This window comes from Panthera leo, chromosome C2 (assembly GCF_018350215.1).
Source record: "Panthera leo isolate Ple1 chromosome C2, P.leo_Ple1_pat1.1, whole genome shotgun sequence".
NCBI classification, from domain to species: domain Eukaryota; kingdom Metazoa; phylum Chordata; class Mammalia; order Carnivora; family Felidae; genus Panthera; species Panthera leo.
In genome coordinates this window covers 136,008,423-136,026,873 of record NC_056687.1, presented here as the reverse complement: position 1 = coordinate 136,026,873, position 18,451 = coordinate 136,008,423, and the positions used below count along the sequence as shown (strand labels likewise).

Here is an 18,451-nt window from a genome sequence, read left to right as displayed (position 1 = left end):
TGAACTCATGGCCCTGAGATCGAGTCATATGGTCTACAGACTGAGCCAGCCAGGCGCCCCTCTTAACTTTTCATTTTAAATTCCATTTACTGGCTACTTGGTTGATGCTTTTAGGACTTTATTCATTTTCTCAAAATTTCACAGAAGTTCCAGATCGCAAAGTAAACTTTTTGACGTTCATGCATTCAGTCATTGAATATATATTAAATGTTAATTCCACATTAGGCTCTGACTTAGGCACTGGAGATATAGAATAAAACAACGCCTGCATAAAGTAGACATTCTAGTAGGAAGAAGTAAACATGAACAAGAAAATATACATATTAAAATAACTTAAGATCTTGCTAACTGCTATGAAAATGATAAACAAGATTCTGTGCCAGAGGATAACCTGGAGAGGCAAACTCCAGAGCAGGTGGTCGGTCAGGTAAGGCAAGAGGAATACCATTGCAGGAAGAAAGAACAAATGTAAAGGCCCCAAGAGGCAGGCAGGAGCCTGGCACATGAAAGGAAGGAAAAACAGGCCAGTTTGCTGGGGCGTAAGGCTGGACACAAGATGCCATCGGATGAATCTGAAAGGCAGGCAAGTGCTGGAATGCCTAGAATCTTCAAAGTTATGGTGGGGAGCCTGGATTTTCTTAATAGTCCATGAGGACCCATTGAAATTTTAAGCAATGGACCGACATGATCCAATTTATAATTTGAGAAGATTGCTTCTGCGGCCTTGATGTGAGAGAGTGGTGAGGAAGTAAGAACAGAGGCAAGAGAAGCATTCATTATATTGCTTCTCATTTATCATGGTCAGATATCCTTCCGCACCTACCATACCTACACACACACACACACACACACACACACATGCCCGCAACCCCCAGGGATGGAAAGTTGACCCTTCCATCAGCAGGAAACTTTTCACTTAAATTCATTCCATTTTGTTTATTCCATTCCATTATGTTTAATTATATATGTCTTAACTATTGCCTATGACCACTCTGGAACTTCTGAAGCAAATTATGATTATATATGCATTTGTTTCACTTGAGGGTCACTTGAGACTTTGAAGTATTCAGTTTTATAACTACACTATTTAAGCATGGTTCTTGGTCTATACAGAGAGTATATGTCAGTTGTGGGGAACTAGGATGTTATAATGTTGAGGCTTGAGGCAGCTATGATAGGTCAGCACCTCAAACCACCCACGTATGATCCCATCAGAGTGGAAAGAGGCTGCTGAAAGTACATGCTCCTCACGGGCTCCATTGTCTCTGCCTCGGGAGGCTTCTCTGAACTCTGGGGTAACCTGTTGTGCTGGATCGGAGATGGGCATTCGAAGACCTTCACCTCAAGGTCACTGACCCTCAAGAAACTGGGGAAATACCCCTTCCTAATGAGGCAGGAAGCCTGAAGGAAGAGACTTCATTTTTTTATGCATGACAATAATGAAAAACTGAGGAAAAAACACACTGAAAACGTAATAGGTTTCATCACCGACGAACCCCTCAGTAAGAAGGTATCATCCTTTTTCAATAACCATTGCGGTTTGTTGCTCCACAACCACAATGCCACCACCAAGTTCATGTGGACCATGTGAGAAGCACTTAGGTATTTTATATGTAGCCATTGAGCCCTGATTTTCGGTGCATTAGCATGAGTAATTTTTGAAAGCACATATTTTAGATACACGTCCGTCATTTCATCACAAATTCAAAATTCTTATATTAAGGCACTAAATTTCACAACCAACAATACCTGAGTCTGTGCTAAAATCAATTTTATAGTTTACCATGAGAAGCAGTGAAGCAAATTTCTCATAATCTGCATAGACAGGAATATCTAAATTAATCTCTGTCCATATTGGAGCCATCCAGGAGATATAAATAAGGCAAATATAGAAAACACTGGGTGCATAAAATGCATAATTAGGTCCAAACCATGCTAGTTAGACTTTTCACAAACTTAGAGTGTATTTTACAGATTTCAATTAATTTTACTATGAGAACTGGATGAGCGGTCATTTGAAAGTTACATCATTTATCATAGTTCTAGGAGTTATATCTTGCATCCATATCCCCTTCTAAATTTTGACTATTTCTTAAAATGCTTTTATGGCCTTTATTTCAAAATGGGTTGACCATCAGTCTTCTCTTTACCCAGATGTTCCAGGTCACCTAACAGGGTAGTAGGTACAGGGGCAAAAGGTGAATCCAGAAGGCAAAATCAGAAAGGTGACAGACAACCAAAGAGTGGGAGTTAAACTAATATGGATCAGCAATAATGGGGAATCTGGAGATGAAGAGAGAGCAAGAAGAGTGATGACAGCAGCAAGAAAGGGCTGAAGGATATATAGACACATTACATTTATATCGTTTGCATTTCCCTTCTGCAAATGTTCCTTCCTCTACAACCCACTGGTCAACCTTCCACAGAGGCTTCAACCCACTAAAAATCCTGTGGGATTCGATATTTTTATTTGTGTGAACATGTAAGGAAAGGGGCTGGGTTTCACACTGGTCTGACAGCAGAGTTGCAAAGCAAAGCAAGAATCCATAATCTTGGGTTACCATCAGAATACGAACTCGCCTAGAAGTTGTAGTATCTTTAGAAAGAGCAGAAGACTTTTCCCCAGGGTATGGAATTATGGGGAAGGGTGGTCCAAATTTAACTAGCCTTCAGAAGGCATAGCATCCCAAAATCTATACAGAGAGAGAGACAGAGAGACAGAGGGAAGTTTTGAGTGATAAATGATTAGGAAAAACAAAGCAATAAAGGTTTTGGAGGTAAGCTTCAGCTTCCCTTTGCCTTTAAAATGCAGCTGATAAGGGACCCTCTGAAAAGAAGCAATACTTATGACTTAACGAAATAGCTTATATTGAACTAAACCTCTAGTAAAAAGTAAAGCTGGACAAAATACACAAAACAACTGTTTGAAAGCACTGGAGAACAATCCGCTGAGGGAAGACTTGAAGGGTTGTGGTCCCTGAGAAAAGAGGAACACACAGGTGCATGCTCTGCATTTACCCAAGTATCTTCTTGAGGGAATTTGCTATTTCATCGTGAGGTGGAAGAGAGTAGAATAGAAAGGAGCGGTCTTACTGGCTAAGGAGACAGAGGATGGAGTTCAGGTGAACAAACCACCTGGGATTTGAGGTGTGAAATCCCAGAGAATAGGGAGGCATGAGCCTAACGTGAGCCTGCACAGGGCAGCGCTCCAGGAGACTCAGGACAAAACAGCAACCGGGAGGTTAATGGCAGAGTAGAGGTCTCGGCCACCACACAGTCCGGAGGAGAGGGAGGGTGGAGTTCAAGCCCCACCTGGGGAGGCGCTGGTAAACATCTAAGGCTTTTAGTTGAGATCCCGGAAAAACCATGTCTTAGAGCCCTGGAGGTTGGGTGAAGCTGAAACAGAGCAACCTAACAAAGCCGAAGAGGAGCTCTGGACAGAATGGGAGTGGTTGGCTGGACCTTGATCTGCCTGCGAGAAGAAAACCTAAGCCTGTTTGGAGGAAAATAGTAGAAACAATTTTCATAAGTGACACCTACATTCAAACAAAAGTATGTCATCTGCTAAAAAGAAGGAACCGAATGACCACAACGAAACAAAACAACGCAAGAGAAAGAACAGTGAGTGAAAATAATCCCAAAGGCAATTCAGGTATTGGAGTTCAAAAATCCCTATGATTACCGTTCCAGAAAATAGGGAAAAAAAGGATAAAAAATTCAATCAAAGATATGGTATATGGATCTTTAAAAAGGAATCAAATAAAAGGAAGGCAGGGGTTGAGATCCAATATTTTCTACTTTACTATGCTGAGGCATGTTGGCTATTACTCTCTGCCCTCATTTCTTCTTTCCTCTTCAATTGCTTCCTCTAGCACACCTCCACTTTTCAAAAATAGTTGTCACGTTAGGCTGTCGTAGCGACTACAAAAGACACCTGTTGTTTTAAAAGTCCATCTGTTGAATTGGAAGATATGGAAGTGTCTTCAGTAAGAGACAATATAACCAACAGTTAGTGTATAGATTTTAGAGTGACAGATATCTGTGCTCAGGCTCTGTCCCTACAAGTCCATGAGATTATAAACATGTTACTTAGCCATTCTGAATCTGTTTTCTGCTCCATAAAAATTGATGGATACTTACCTTAAAAAGTCACCGCAAGCACTAAATGAGAGGCTTTATCTAGGCAGAGTGCAGAGCACAAATAAGTTCCCCCCAAATATTGATACCTCCTTTGCTGTTGGCTACCGTTAACAGAGAGAAGCACACATATAAAACTGGTTAATCTTGAACTTCGGAATGGTGTGCCATCTATGTATTGACTGTCATTTGAGATCCTCAACCAAGATGAAGTAATATACAATTTGTATCCTTTCTCTGTCTCCAAAGTGAGGAATATTAATGCCTAACAAAATGCCTGCACAATATGGGTTAGTCAAAACAATAGTTCCTCGGGAAAAAAAAAAAAGGAGTATTGCAAATATCTGGGACAAAACTCAAGGCAGCAGATTAAGCCTTTGTTGTTACAGAATGCTATGCATGCCCTGGCTTGCCTTTCAATAATCATTCCTATTAAATCATTTGTGTCTCTGACACATCTAATGAAGTCATGTTCGTGATCAGCTTAATCACAGGATGTAGCATAGTACCTATTTTGTTAGGAAAGCTGTTTGTATAAACTGAAACATGCAGCAAATACATAATTTCATAAAATACTCATTATGCTTTCAGCGTGACAATCTTTGGCTTGAATCCTTTTATGCATATTTAGTCATTTTAAGATAGACTGTTTTGGGTACTGGTTAACAAAAAGATTATTTTTGAGCAAACTCCGTAACAAGCAAGTGGAACGGTAAACAATTACTAACATAGCAAACCCTGAGCCATTTTTCTAGCTGCATCTTGACATTTGGGAGAAATCACACATCGGTAGCTAAATCTTATGTATCACTGAAACGGAGTCTAGTTAGAAGCACGTGAAAATAAACAGGAAAGACGCTGAATTAAGGGAGGTCATCTACAAATAATACTTTCCTAGAGCATTGATAACAAACTGCAGGCTTGACTTCTGGCTAATTATTTCATTGTTCGACTAGTGGTCGAATAATCATACCTTATTCATTCAGAGACTTTTACAAGTGAAGTCATGACATATGCTTTTTACTGTTATAAATGATCTCCAGGCCCCATGTTTTAGGTCTTGGCACTAATTAGAAGTGCGACTTACATCACTCTCGTGACCTTCTCGAAGGTTGTATGTGAGGTCATGCTGAATATCTTCCACGAATTTGTGAGCATATTCTGGGTAAAGGTCTAGCACTTCAAAGAGTCCTTTGAGGATGATGCACTGAAGATCACAGTAGGTTAAAGCCTTCACATCTGCGTTGGTCTTGATCACTTGGTCCTTAATTGATAGATTTGCTCCAATTAAGTCTCCTTTCCCTTGAAACAGTGAAAAGAGAGACAGGTTAATTTTAAAGAAAAGCAAGCTGAGACTGGCGACCTCATCTGACTTATAGGCATCACTTGGCTGAGATGACACCACAAGGGAAAAAGAAACCTCCATCTCAGCGGTGTTGAGATTCGGGGCCTGGTAATTCTTTGTGGTGGGGGGTTTTCTGCACAATAGAATGTTTAGCAGCAGCTCATATACCCGACCCCCAGTGGTGACAACCCAAAACACCTTCAGATATTGCCAAATGTCCCCTGGCGGGCAAAACTGTTCCCAGCGAGAACAGTAGTCTAGGGGGTAAGGGCTAGGAGAGCCAGAGTTAGGAACTGTTAGGTCACAGATGGGCTCCAGACAGTCCCTCAGCATCCCATAAATGACTTTAGACAGAGAAGTTGACATCTGTGTCACAGCTGCCTCAACTCTTCAAGGGACATAATAATGGCTCTGATTTTTTTGAGTGCAAAAAGGCTCGAAACGAGACCATCAAACATGTATTACTACTAATTTTCATTCTAACACAGTAAGGTGGGATTCATCATCAGCTTTCTAACATACTCAGGTTGTTTCATCTACCTCTAAACATGTCTACAAGACAGGAGGGCGAGGAAGGTGAGCGGGCCCTGCCTCCCTCTGCTCAGAACTGGGAGGCAGACATCAAGTATTGCGCGTCACGGACGGTGAAATCTACTACATAAAAATGTAAAACATAAGCTGCAGTTCTAATGCTCTGTGACAGTGTGAAAGCCCAATTTCCCCATCAAAAAAAGAAAGCGAGTAAATAAAAGCTATGAGCTTTTCGCTTGTGCCACTGCAGGGAGAGAGACGTATCACCATTTGGTGGCCTGTGCCCACCCCACACCGAGCACCCCTGATGCTCTGCATGTAATACCTCAGCCTATCAGTCTTTGGCTGGATTCACCTGCCTGGAACTAGCTGGCTTCCTTGAGTTTACGATTAGATAATATTGGCCAATGTATTTGAATCTTTAAAATCTTTCAACTGATTTGAATCAGTTTCGCTTAGCAGGAAGGTGAGCATAAATGTAAAGAGCTAACAAAAAAACCCTGATTACAGCTTCAGATTTTAGACACAGCCATTATCAGCATCCCTGTGAGAAACATGAAAGAAAATCCATTCAGTTCTCACACAAACTTAGGTTAAATGCTGAAATAATATGACCTAAGTTCGCAGAGGATACTGGCATTAGATTCACGGCTACAACGTAGGAGTTTCTTTGCTTTGTCCTTCTGCATGGGCTTTAAATTTCATTATTTTTTTAATGGCCTCCTGCTCCATTTCAGAGGGAATCAACAACCAACAACTGATCGACAGAAAAACCACGAAGCAAATAGTATCTTTGGAATGGTATACAACAAATTGCCCTGTCCTCCATTCAATTAAGTTTTTAACTTCTACATTTTCATTCCTTTATCGTGCCCAGCATTTCAGGAAGCAAAGCCTCTGACTTGTGTCAGACTTCAATAAAATTCTGTTTTATTGAATTTCATAGGAAAAGAAACATGCCAAATTAACCATGAACACCTGAAATGTTCATAAATATGTAACAGATAAAAATTGAACATCTGGAAATTATTGGATTACATCTAAATATTATCTTTGAATTAACATTAAATTTAAACTTTGAAATTGAGCCTAGTTGGCCAAAGAAAAAACAGGGCTAAAATCTATACTTACAGATGCTAAGGGAGTAAACAGCCACATGGTGCTAGAGAAGTCAAGTTGGATTTAAATGTTGTCACCAATAACGCTAACCTTGGAAATTCTGTTTCTTACATATTTTATTAGAAATCTAAATTAGTGCTCAAAAACTCAAAGTTGGGCACAGATGTAAATATATAGCCCAGATGCTCTGAATACAGCAAATTTCGAAATTTGTATATCTCAGGAGAATTTATCACGATGCAGTGTCTTGCCACAAAGAAGATTTACATTTTTCTGTGAAGCAACTGCTGTTTGGAGTGACTTTATTTATTTAAACATTTTTGAAAAATGTTTATTTATTTTTGAGAGAGACAGATAGAGTGCTAGTGGGAAAGGGAAAGAGAGAGAGGGAGACACAGAATCCGAAGCAGGCTCCGGGCTCTGAGCTGTCGGCACAGAGCCTGACACGGGGCTCGAGCTCGCGAACCGCGAGAGCGTGACCTGAGACAAAGACGCTTCACTGACTGAGCCACCCAGAAACCCCTACAATGACTTTAGAGTTATCATACTTTCCTACCTAGGGTGACTGTAGCATGGCTATTTAAGCCACAATGACCCCAGCTATAAAACACCACCAACATCTTGCCAAACTTGGCATCCTAGAAAGAATTCCAGTTTATTTATTCATTGAGTGAATATTTATGAAACACTGACATGTGTTGTGGACACTGTTGAGCCCTGGCAAGATGAGCACTGGTAAATTACAACATGGTTTGCATCCTTGCTGATTGTACGGTCTTATGAATTTCTCACTATCATGCATTAGGACCTACATCTAAGTTTCCTAATTACTCTAAGTCCTGGTATCCTTATTTCTAAAAGAAGAGCAAGATCTCTATGGTCCCTTACTACTTCCATTTTTCAGAATTCTATTATTGATATTTGCTAGCCAGTTATTCTTCCACAGGGGGTGGGGGTAGCTGATGAGATGCATCTGCAAACCGTCCAGGTTAGAGCAATAACATGTTTAATTATAATTAGGCAGACTAACACCATCCATGAAGAACACATTTATCAGTGCTTTGTCATTTTCTTTTAAACAACAATGAAGAAATTGGTGGAAAAACACAATTACCAGGACATGAAATGAAGGTGTGCAAAGCAAACAATTTCTACCCCCATAACAAATCCTTGCCTCTATGTCAACTGCCTCCCCAGGCATCAGATTAAGAAATGCCTTCATGTATTGATTGGACAACTGAGGTGCTTGAATAAGTTATGGCTTGACAGCTGTTTGGTGATACTTCCTCGCTACAGCATTATATATTAATTCATTTTGTTGGCAGAGTGAACATGTATTAAATATCTACAGATCAAATGTGAAGCCATGTGCTTAAGTGTATCAAAGTCAGTATTGATTTTAATTGGCCCTATAAGACAACATTACCACAGGGAAAGTAAAATACTCAATCTCCACTGAAATAATGTTAATCACAGGGATAAAATATTAATAATTCGTTATCCTTGTTTGGGTTTAGTCCCAATACCACACAGGAGTATTTAGAATGGTCATGTGGCAATTTGCACTTAAATCATTTTTGATGTTGTGGAAACGAATATGTGAAAATGCTAATCATGAAAATCATAATTTATGGAGGAAATCGGGGCCAAGAGCAAAAGGCAACGGATTAAATCTTTCAGCTGTGAGTAGAATGTTTTAAATAAGAAAATCCAGTTGAATTATGTATTACAAACAATGCTAATTACCTAGAAGCCATCACATTTGTACCTATTATGTTCTAATGTTATGGCGGTTGCCTTCATATTCCATTCCTAGTATCGTTGCTAGTTACCAAATGTAAAAATTCAGCACAATTATGGGGAAAAACCACATCATATGTATTTAAACATCATGCATTATTTTGGCTTACAAGCATATGAAGCCATATAGTTCTGGAAAAATAACTATATGCCCTTTTAAAAGCAGGCTATGTCAATAGGCAGGCTACAAAACTTACATAGTCCTAAGAAAGCCCATGGAAAGGTATGTTATGATTAAAGTTAAGTTTTTGAAGCAAATTCAGAAATAATGATCAATTGTAATGTAGAGCCATGAAATAATAGAATGATTGGCCTTTAACTTCACAGAGTTGAGAAGTGAGCAGGAATGTTAAGTCTCTTCTTAAAAACACACAAGCACAGAGAGCCTCACTCTAACACTGATGATGAACTGGCCAAGTTGAAAATAAACCCAGTCGCTCTTCTGTCAGTACTTTTCTGTTCAGGAGAAAAACATAAGAGGGTGAGTCAAGAGTTGAGCCAAAGCTCTGAAAGGCAAGCCCTACCTTTTCCCTGGTACGAGGCCGACTGAGTAAACATGAAGCAATGGGAAGCACCTGTTTATTTCACTATTCCCTAGCCTCCACTCTTCACCTTTAATTGGAGATAATCACACCAACCTAATGGGGCAGTAGGATTTAAATTGGATAATGGATATAAAACACCCGGCTCATATTAGGGAGTCTCTAAATTTTAGTTCTCCTTTCCTTTTCCAAAGTATAATCTGTCTTGAAGCTTACAAACTAGAATCCAGTGATAGCAGGCTTATAGGGATGAGATAGAAAAATAGGCATTGCTTAGACGTGGAAAAGAGCACCGGAGATAGAGTCAAAAAACCTAGGTTAGCTTTGACTTTGGAAAAAACAGAAAACACCACTCTTATCTGTCTCTTTGTGTTAGGAAGGCTTAAGCAAGACCCGATATGTAAAAATATGTTATAAACGGTTAGGCTGTTTCTAAATCTTAGTTCTTGAATATATTAAATATAAATTAGCCCGTTTTTATGAACACAAATTCTAAACAGTGGCGTACTACATTGGTGTTCAAAATATATTTAGATCACAACCTGATACGTTCGTAAGCCCCAATAAATATTTGAATAAACAAAAAACGAGTGATTTCAAAAGAAGTACACATAAAATTGTGGGTAGGAATTTTTCTATATTCACTCTACGTGATACCTTTTGTCAGCTGACTTTATATTTCAATGAACACCAATTAGGTCTTAAAAGTTGGGAGTCAGTTTTGTGGTACAAAATCTTCACAAACTGTCTTGTGAATTTTCTTTGAGGAAGTTAAAAAAAATAAAAAAGAGGCCTATGGCGACCTTGACAATATTGGGTTAGTGACTGCAATGAGAGCTTATCTTCAGTGCATAATCACTTTTGTGTTATTTCTGGCACAGATGGAGCCATTTTCATGTTCTTCTCTGACTTTGTTCTCCACAAAAATACAAAAATGCCCCTTTAAAATTGACCAGCTATTTCACTAAGAGGCAGCAGGCATCATGACTAATAATCTGGCTTTAGGAATCAGAAAGAACTGTGTTCATTTTCTTATGTTATTTGGGACAAATTAAGTGAACATACTATTTAGTCATTTGTAAAATAGGGTTAATATTCATCTGCTGGATTTAAACAAATCTTTTTCACGTTTATTTATTTTGGGGAGAGAGAGCACAAGAGAAAGTGGGCGAGGGGTAGAGAGTGAGAGAGGGAGACGAAGGATCTGAAGCGGGCTCTGCCCTGACCGCAAAGAGCCTGCTCTGGGGCTCAATCTCACTAACTGTGAGATCGTAGCCTGAGCCAAAGTCAGACACTTAAACAACTGAGCCACCCAGGTGCCCCCGGATTTGTTTTTAATCCAGCACTATGAATCCAGATAGAGAGTGAGCACGCCTATGTGAGCAGAGGAGGGGCAAAGAGAGTGACGCTCCACTGACTGAGCCACCCAGGCGCCCCAATACTGCTGGATTTTTAACAAGAATGAAATGCTATGTTGAATGTGGAAACTCAGTATGTGGCAGAACAATAATAATACATAGTTGGCAAATTAAATCCATTCAAATTTGCCTGATTCCATATATTCATCCAGAATTTTCTTACTCACAATAGCAGTACCCCCCTCCCCCCTTCTTTTCGTTTTAACTTATGCTCTAGGGTAAAATTTCACGAAGCTTTTCAACTCCGACGTACCAAGAATAGCCAGCACCATGCTGTCTTTAAGAACTTCCATGGAGCCTGAGCATACAAAGTAGATGGCCTGCAAAGCATCTCCTTGACGCAGCAGATACTCCCCCGGAGCACAGAAAGAGGTTTTGATGTGTAGAGACAGAGACCTGAGGCAGCCCCGGCTGGCACACTCAAAAAGGGACAACTGTAAGATCTCCTTGTTCAAATGCATAGTGATGTCAGAACGCAGCTCATCTGGAAAGTCTTTCAAAAGCTGTCAAGATGAAAGAAGAAATCAAGTTGGGGTAAGTCTAGTCTAATTGATTTACTCTGCAAGACAAGGGGGTGTCCTTCCCACTGTTTGACCAATAAGAGTATAGAAGAGGAACTATATGTATGTGATAGTCCTGGAGAGATTTTTTTTTTTAGTGACTGTGACCCCAGTTAGGTGCTCATTGAAAATTAGCTGATAATAAGGCCGGGGAAGTAGAATACATTAATAAGATTCTGGAACGAAAACGTATGGCATACTGTGACATGCTTCTCACAAAGACTCCTACTCGGGACAGAAGATATGGAATTTGGGCCCACTGGTGTTTCCTCTAGATTATGATCACACGAAGAGAAAAGAAACCAAATAATTACTTAAAAGTATGGATTACTAGCTTGATTGGGAGGGAGCGGTTGTAGCACGTTTGTTTGATTTATAGGATACCTTTCTTACAGTGGTGGTGGTCTGGAGTATTCCTGGGAGTCTGCAGATAACATGTGTGCTGGAAGATATTTTCGGTTTTACTTTGTTGGTTTTAAAGGCACACATTAACTTGGGTAATCTCAATTCCAAGATGACACCGTTTAGTAGTCATAAGAATTGGTTCCTCCGAAGAGGGCCAATGAGGATGAAAGTTAGGCAGTCCAATTGACCAGAATAGCAAATTAACATAAAACATTGGTCAATCCAAAGTGGCATAATGAAAACATAAGCCAAAGCAGATGAAAGAAGATAGACGGGGTTTCACGAGGGATTAAAAAATAGGGATGAGCAAGTTGGTAGATGTGTACTTCACTTCCAAGACCTGAATTTGAGCACCTTGCTTTTAGCCAAGAATATGTGCTTTCTGCCTGAAAACCTCAGCATGAGAAATGAACATTACCTCATTTGAATCTATTCCATTGTTGACTGACCAGGTTGTTTGGAAATATTCGAGCATCCTCTGCTTGAGCTGCTGGGGCAGGTGATGGACTCGTATAAAGTCCTTCAGATCCTTAGTTCTAGTGTGATAGAGGGACCATCTGGAATACATCCTCTGTATGATCGCGGTCACGTTTCCAAACACCAAGGCGTGCATCAAGGCTAGAGAAGACAACACAGCATACAATGGGAGAGAACTATGACGGAGGGGCTCACCCGTTAAGTCTAAATTTACAGTTTATAGATCCTGAATTCAGCAGAGTATGTTTATGTGGCCATGTTGATACAGCTGTTTTGGTACAAGCGTTTTGGTACAGCCACTTCGCCATAGACTGCATCCTAACGTAGTCATTTTGATCAGAGTTAAAATCAATCAGAATAAAAATATCTTCCAAAAATCCTCAGTAATAGGCAAAACTGACCCACACTTAATCCGTTACCTGCCACTCTGGCCAGGACAAACTTTTATTTTGCACTTTTCGCATCTACATTTTTAACAGGTATAGTTTAATAACCATGATAAAATAATTTTAATATAATTTCATAAAATAAACTATAAAGTTATAGCTCAGTGGTTATCATAATAACAAATACATTTTCAAAATTAGTCTAAGTGGTTAGCCCTAGTCTTTTCCCCTAAGCCATCACTTAAAATTAGTTTTATGATATTAAATATGACACATTTTTATTAATAAAGGTATGGAGAAAGTGGTTAGAAATGTAACTGAGGATTTTCTGAGCAATCTGAAGCTGAGATTAATATGGCTCCAATCGCCAACCCCACTTTGGCTCTGTGGTTACTCCGTGGTTAAATTTTAAGGGAGATATCAAAAAATCTGAGACCATTAAAGAAACAAATACATTCACAGAGGAAAACTGGTATTCTGCCTAGTGTTATGTTGCCATCCTGAGAAGAACCAGGTGGTACATATACGTAGGACTCCTGTTTTGATGAGCTTTCTCAGTCAGATTATATTTAATCCCCAATTTCTTTTTTTTAAATATGAAATTTATTCTCACATTGGTTTCCATACAACACCCAGTGCTCATCCCAACAGGTGCCCTCCTCAATACCCATCACCTACCCTCCCCTCCCTCCCATCAACCTTTAGTTTATTCTCCGTTTTTAAGAGTCTCTTATGGTTTGGCTCCCTCCCTCCCTAACTTTTTTTTTTCCTTCCCCTCCCCCATGGTCTTCTGTTAAGTTTCTCAGGATCCACATAAGAGTGAAAATGTATGGTATCTGTCTTTCTCTGTATGACTTATTTCACTTAGCATCACACTCTCCAGTTTCAACCACGTTGCTACAAAGGGTCGTATTTCACTCTTTCTCATTGCCATGTAGTACTCCATTGTGTATATAAACCACAATTTCTTTATCCATTCATCAGTTGATGGACATTTAGGCTCTTTCCATAATTTGGCCATTGTTGAAAGTGCTGCTATAAACATTGGGGTACAAGTGCCCCTATGCATCAGCACTCCTGTATCCCTTGGGTAAATTCCTAGCAGTGCTATTGCTGGGTCATAGGGTAGATCTATTTTTAGTTTTTTGAGGAACCTCCACACTGTTTTCCAGAGCAGCTGCACCAGTTTGCATTCCCACCAACAGTGCAAGAGGGTTCCCGTTTCCCCACATCCTCTCCAGCATCTATAGTCTCCTGATTTGTTCATTTTAGCCACTCTGGTGTGAGGTGATATCTCAGTGTGGTTTCGTTAATCCCCAATTTCTTACTGAACCGTCCCCTTTCTGAAACCACCACCCGATTATAATAAGATAGAAAACTTGGTTTACACGAATTCAACAGTTGGAGGGGATTGGAGATGGGTCTTCTACCAGAAAAAAAGGGATTTCTAGGAGTTGCCCAATGTAGGGAGTGGTCAGAAATCTTAAAATCAGAAAATTCAGGACAGGAATTTGCACTAAATAGTCATCAGCCAAACAGAACTGGAATGGCCCCTGCAGATGCCATCAGATAGTCCAAGAAGGTCTTCGACCCGCCTGGGGCTGTGACATTGGAAGACGTGAGGGCTGGGTATAGTTACATTTATGGGCAGATCAAGTCTCAGATATTCAGATTTCAGCCCAGCAGTTTTTGGTTAAAAAAAAAAAGAGACTACAAATCTAGTAGTTTGTTTATTAGGAGCTCTCGAAGTGTCCCTGTACCAAAATCTCAATGTCCAAGGAGCTCTGTTAAAGTTTCTTACATCAAAATGGATACATTTATGCAAAAACACCAACATATTACTGCATCTATCTTCCTGAATCTCCATCCTATTTCAGGATAGCCCCAAATAAAATTCTTCCTTTCCTCTACATTTGTCAGAATGTATGGATCACTGGCATACTAATTTCGATCTAATCTAACATTGGAATTAAAATTCTTTTAGGTTATATATCATCATTTCTCTATGAAAGATAGGATCACCATGTCTATAAAGACAGCTGGTAATAATAAGGAAACCCTCAATATTTTGGAACAGTTACTAGAATAGGGTTAAACTTAGGGTCTACATACAGGAGGAATATAATGTTGTAGAGAGAATATGGACTTCAGAATCAAACACATCGGGATATGAAACCAGACTTTGGCACTTCCTAATTGTGAACTTGGGAAGATACATAATTCCCATAGGTGGATGCAGTTCCCTTATATATAAATGGGCATAGTTGTCCCTTATTCATAGGGCTTTTTTGAGATTTAAAGAGTTAATATATATACTATATAAATATAAATATGACATTTATTATTATTTAAATATAAAATTATATTAAGTATAAATCTATATTTTTTAAAGTGCCTAATATTTTGTGTGAAAAACGGGTGCTCAATTTATGTTCTTTTTCCCCATGATAGTGAAAAGCATAATCATGTATTTTCAACACGCTCCGTGGCGTAAAATATGGGGGGAAAGACTCAGGCAAGGTTTTCCAGCAACCTCGTAAATATTTAAGAGTGGTTGTTAGTGGGAATGACTTCTTGATGAAAGAAATTCAAGAAATATTTAGTCAGTTCCTGCTCCATACAAATGTAGGCAAGTGTATATTCTCCCCAAGTTTTCAAAAATGAAACGTTTTCCAACAGGTCAAAACTATCCTAAGAAAAATGTGCATTACCTAATAACTTACTGTTGAATGGCTCTTGGTAAATTCCAAATTGAGATCCGTTCTTCTGTAGGAGCACAGTGGCTCTGAGGTCAAATATTTTGTTTGGAAGAAGAGCCCTCTATTTATGATAAACACTCAGCAAAGAAGAGAAGTGATTCTGCTCCATGTCAAAGAAATTAAACACCAATTTCAGGCTCAGTTAATATACTTATGGGCTCGGTGTGTGGAAGGCCCTACCGTCTGTAAAAGTATGTAATGGTCTTTCATCGAGATTAAACGGAGTACTGAGAACAATCCTATTTCATTTATTTTAACACCGCCTTCCTTAATTACGTGTATGATTTTAACTTTGCTTTGCTTAATTATAATGTGTGTAGAGCACTTAAAGTAAGAGAAGTGATATGTTCAGACCGTTTAGCATCCTGATTGTACATCATCAATAAAATGAATTACTGGATTAATTGTAGCATTCTCAGTGTTGTTGGAAAGTCCCAGTCTATATCCGAGTCACCATAATTTCAAAGTCTCATTTCAGCATAGGCAAATACTTCTAATTTAGGTAGTTAAAAAAATAAAACCCCAACTTCCATAATTTTCCAGTTTCCAAAGGTATTTTGCCTCTCTGTCACCGGTTATCATTTTCACACCGGTGAAGCATATATATAACTCTCAGGCCGAATCATTCCATCTGCTATGAAAGTTTGACTCAAGGATGGCAATATCCAGGTCAGTTTGGAAGTTATCATTCACTTTTCCTTTTACTCCTAGCAAATCTGACGTATATAATTCTTAAAGTAGCATGCTGGGGCTGCTGCTGAGTGTGTGGGAGGCTCTTTTGCTTTGTGTAGGCATTTTGTATAGAATGCATTTTGTAAAATCTCGCCTTAATATCAGGTCTTGGAGGAAGCTCGATAATTGGGATCTCAGAAGAATGTAAACAGACCTCCGGTGAAAGAGTCCTCCTAAAGGGCTGCCTGGCTTTCTCTCTCTTTGTCTCCTTTTTCTTCCTTATTCTTCTCCTTTCCCTTCCCCCTTTTCTTCCCTTCCTCTCCCATCCCCTTCCTTCTTTTTTTTCTCGCTCCCTACTTTTTTCTCTGGATTTTGGGCAACATTGCTCTCCTGAGGTATAACATCGTTGCTGAGTTCTTTAGCCAACCACTTCGCATTGCCTTCAGAGTCTACAGAGGGACTGTTTGCTCCTGATATAAAAGGAGACCAGAGCTCAGGCTCTGGGTAATCTTAGCTGTCCTCCTCCTCTCTCCCACCTACTGACTGACCTGGAATTTTCCACTCCTGTCAGAGTACACTGGGTTGTGGATGGCAGATGGCAGAGAAAACAGAGTGAGAACAATTTCCTAAATGACAAATTCAAATGGCAGTGTAGACGTCTTTAAAAAAGCCTGAATTTGTGAACACCATAGCCCATATGGGTCCAATAAAATTATGTCAGGAGAATATATATATAGGATGAGAGGACCCAAGGAAAGCCTTAACTGTTACGAATTTCACTTTACCTTTTTCGGGACAACGATGCCTCATTTAAACCGGACATGTCCTCAGTGGTGAGTCACCTTCGCTAGGAAGCTTTATCTAACCTCTGAGCTTGAGCCGATGGGCCCATCAATTGGAACCTATTCGTTAGGTGACTACTGGACAGCCATTACCAAGTGTGATAGAAGAACTTTTAAAGTGTGGGAACATGTTCTAATATATTTTGTTTGGTGGCAAACACAATATGCAGAATTGATAGAAATGTTGCCAAAAAGAGGGCTATATATATGTAAAAAGACTGCAAAGACTGTCTTTTGGCGATGGGATTTTATGTAATTCTAATTTTTCCGTGGATTTTTCAGTCTTTTCTAAATGTGCATTATAATAGGAAAAATTAAAGTGGGAAAAGAAAGAACATCATCTGCCCAAGTTCCTATTTCCATTACTAAACTGTGAACTCCTCGAAGGAAAGTATCATGACTTAGTCATTTTTGTTTCGCCAGCATATAGCACAGTGCCTGGCATAACTTATGTGTGCCATAAATATTTATGGCACTGAAATGAACCTCTGGTCGTTTGATACTTTCTGTAAAAAGTTTTGTAATCATAAGCAATTGGCTTAGCAAATGAACTCTGAAGCATTTAGCCCCAAACCCATCCCTTCACCCCCACCCCACTCCCCAAAGGGAATCTTTTAAAATTATTTATTTTAGGTCTCGTGATTTTTACCAATATTTTAGACAACAAAATTTTACTTCTATTGCTTGGCTCATCATGTTGAGATAAGACCTAAAAACAACCTGCCATGAAAGGTGAGAACTTAGCTCACTGCTACCTACCTTCCCATCCCACACTTGGTGGTTATTATTTTTAGCTCATGTATTATAATTTTACAAGGCAAAATTAATATCAATGACACATCAAGAAAATTACACAAATATTTAATGTACAGCTCACTATACTGAACCACCCCCCAGATGAATATATAGGATGTTATCAGCACCCCAGGCCTCCCTTGTGTCCCCTTCACAGACACTAACCAGCCTCATTACCAAAGGTAACCACAGTTGTGAATTCTATTGTAATCTATAAGCTTTGCTTAGTTTTCATTTCTCTTTTTTTTTTTTTTTTAATTTTTAACGTTTATTTATTTTTGAGAGACAGAGAGAGACAGAGAACGAGCAGGGGAGGAACAGAGAGAGGGGGAGACACAGAATCTGAAGCAGGCTCCAGTCTCTGAGCAGTCATTATAGAGCCCAATGTGGGGCTTGAACCCACAAACCCTGAGATCATGATCGGAGCCGAAGTCAGTTGCTTAACCAACTGAGCCACCCAGGCGCCCCTCTCTCTTTTTTTAGGTTTATTTATTTATTTCATGTGTGTGAGAGAGAGTGCACGCTCACACTGTCAGCCTGAGCGAGATCAGGGACTCAATCTCACGAACTGACAGATCATGACCTGAGCCCAAATCAAGAGTCTGACTCTCAGCTGACCGAGCCACCCGGGAGCCCCATGTTGTCATTGTTTTTAAGCATCTC

At 39.5% G+C, this 18,451-nt stretch overlaps 1 protein-coding gene across 1 annotated transcript in view; it reads right to left on the bottom strand.

The window, feature by feature from the left end:
- The window catches only part of KCNH8 (potassium voltage-gated channel subfamily H member 8), a 355,694-nt gene that overhangs the window by 49,603 nt on the left and 287,640 nt on the right, over positions 1-18,451 (bottom strand). The window contains exons 9-11 of the mRNA XM_042903485.1: positions 12,276-12,475; positions 11,146-11,395; positions 5,225-5,439 (exon numbers count right to left, since the gene is read on the bottom strand). Of these exons, the coding sequence (XP_042759419.1) occupies positions 5,225-5,439; positions 11,146-11,395; positions 12,276-12,475 (665 nt within the window). The remainder of the gene's footprint in view (positions 1-5,224; positions 5,440-11,145; positions 11,396-12,275; positions 12,476-18,451) is intronic.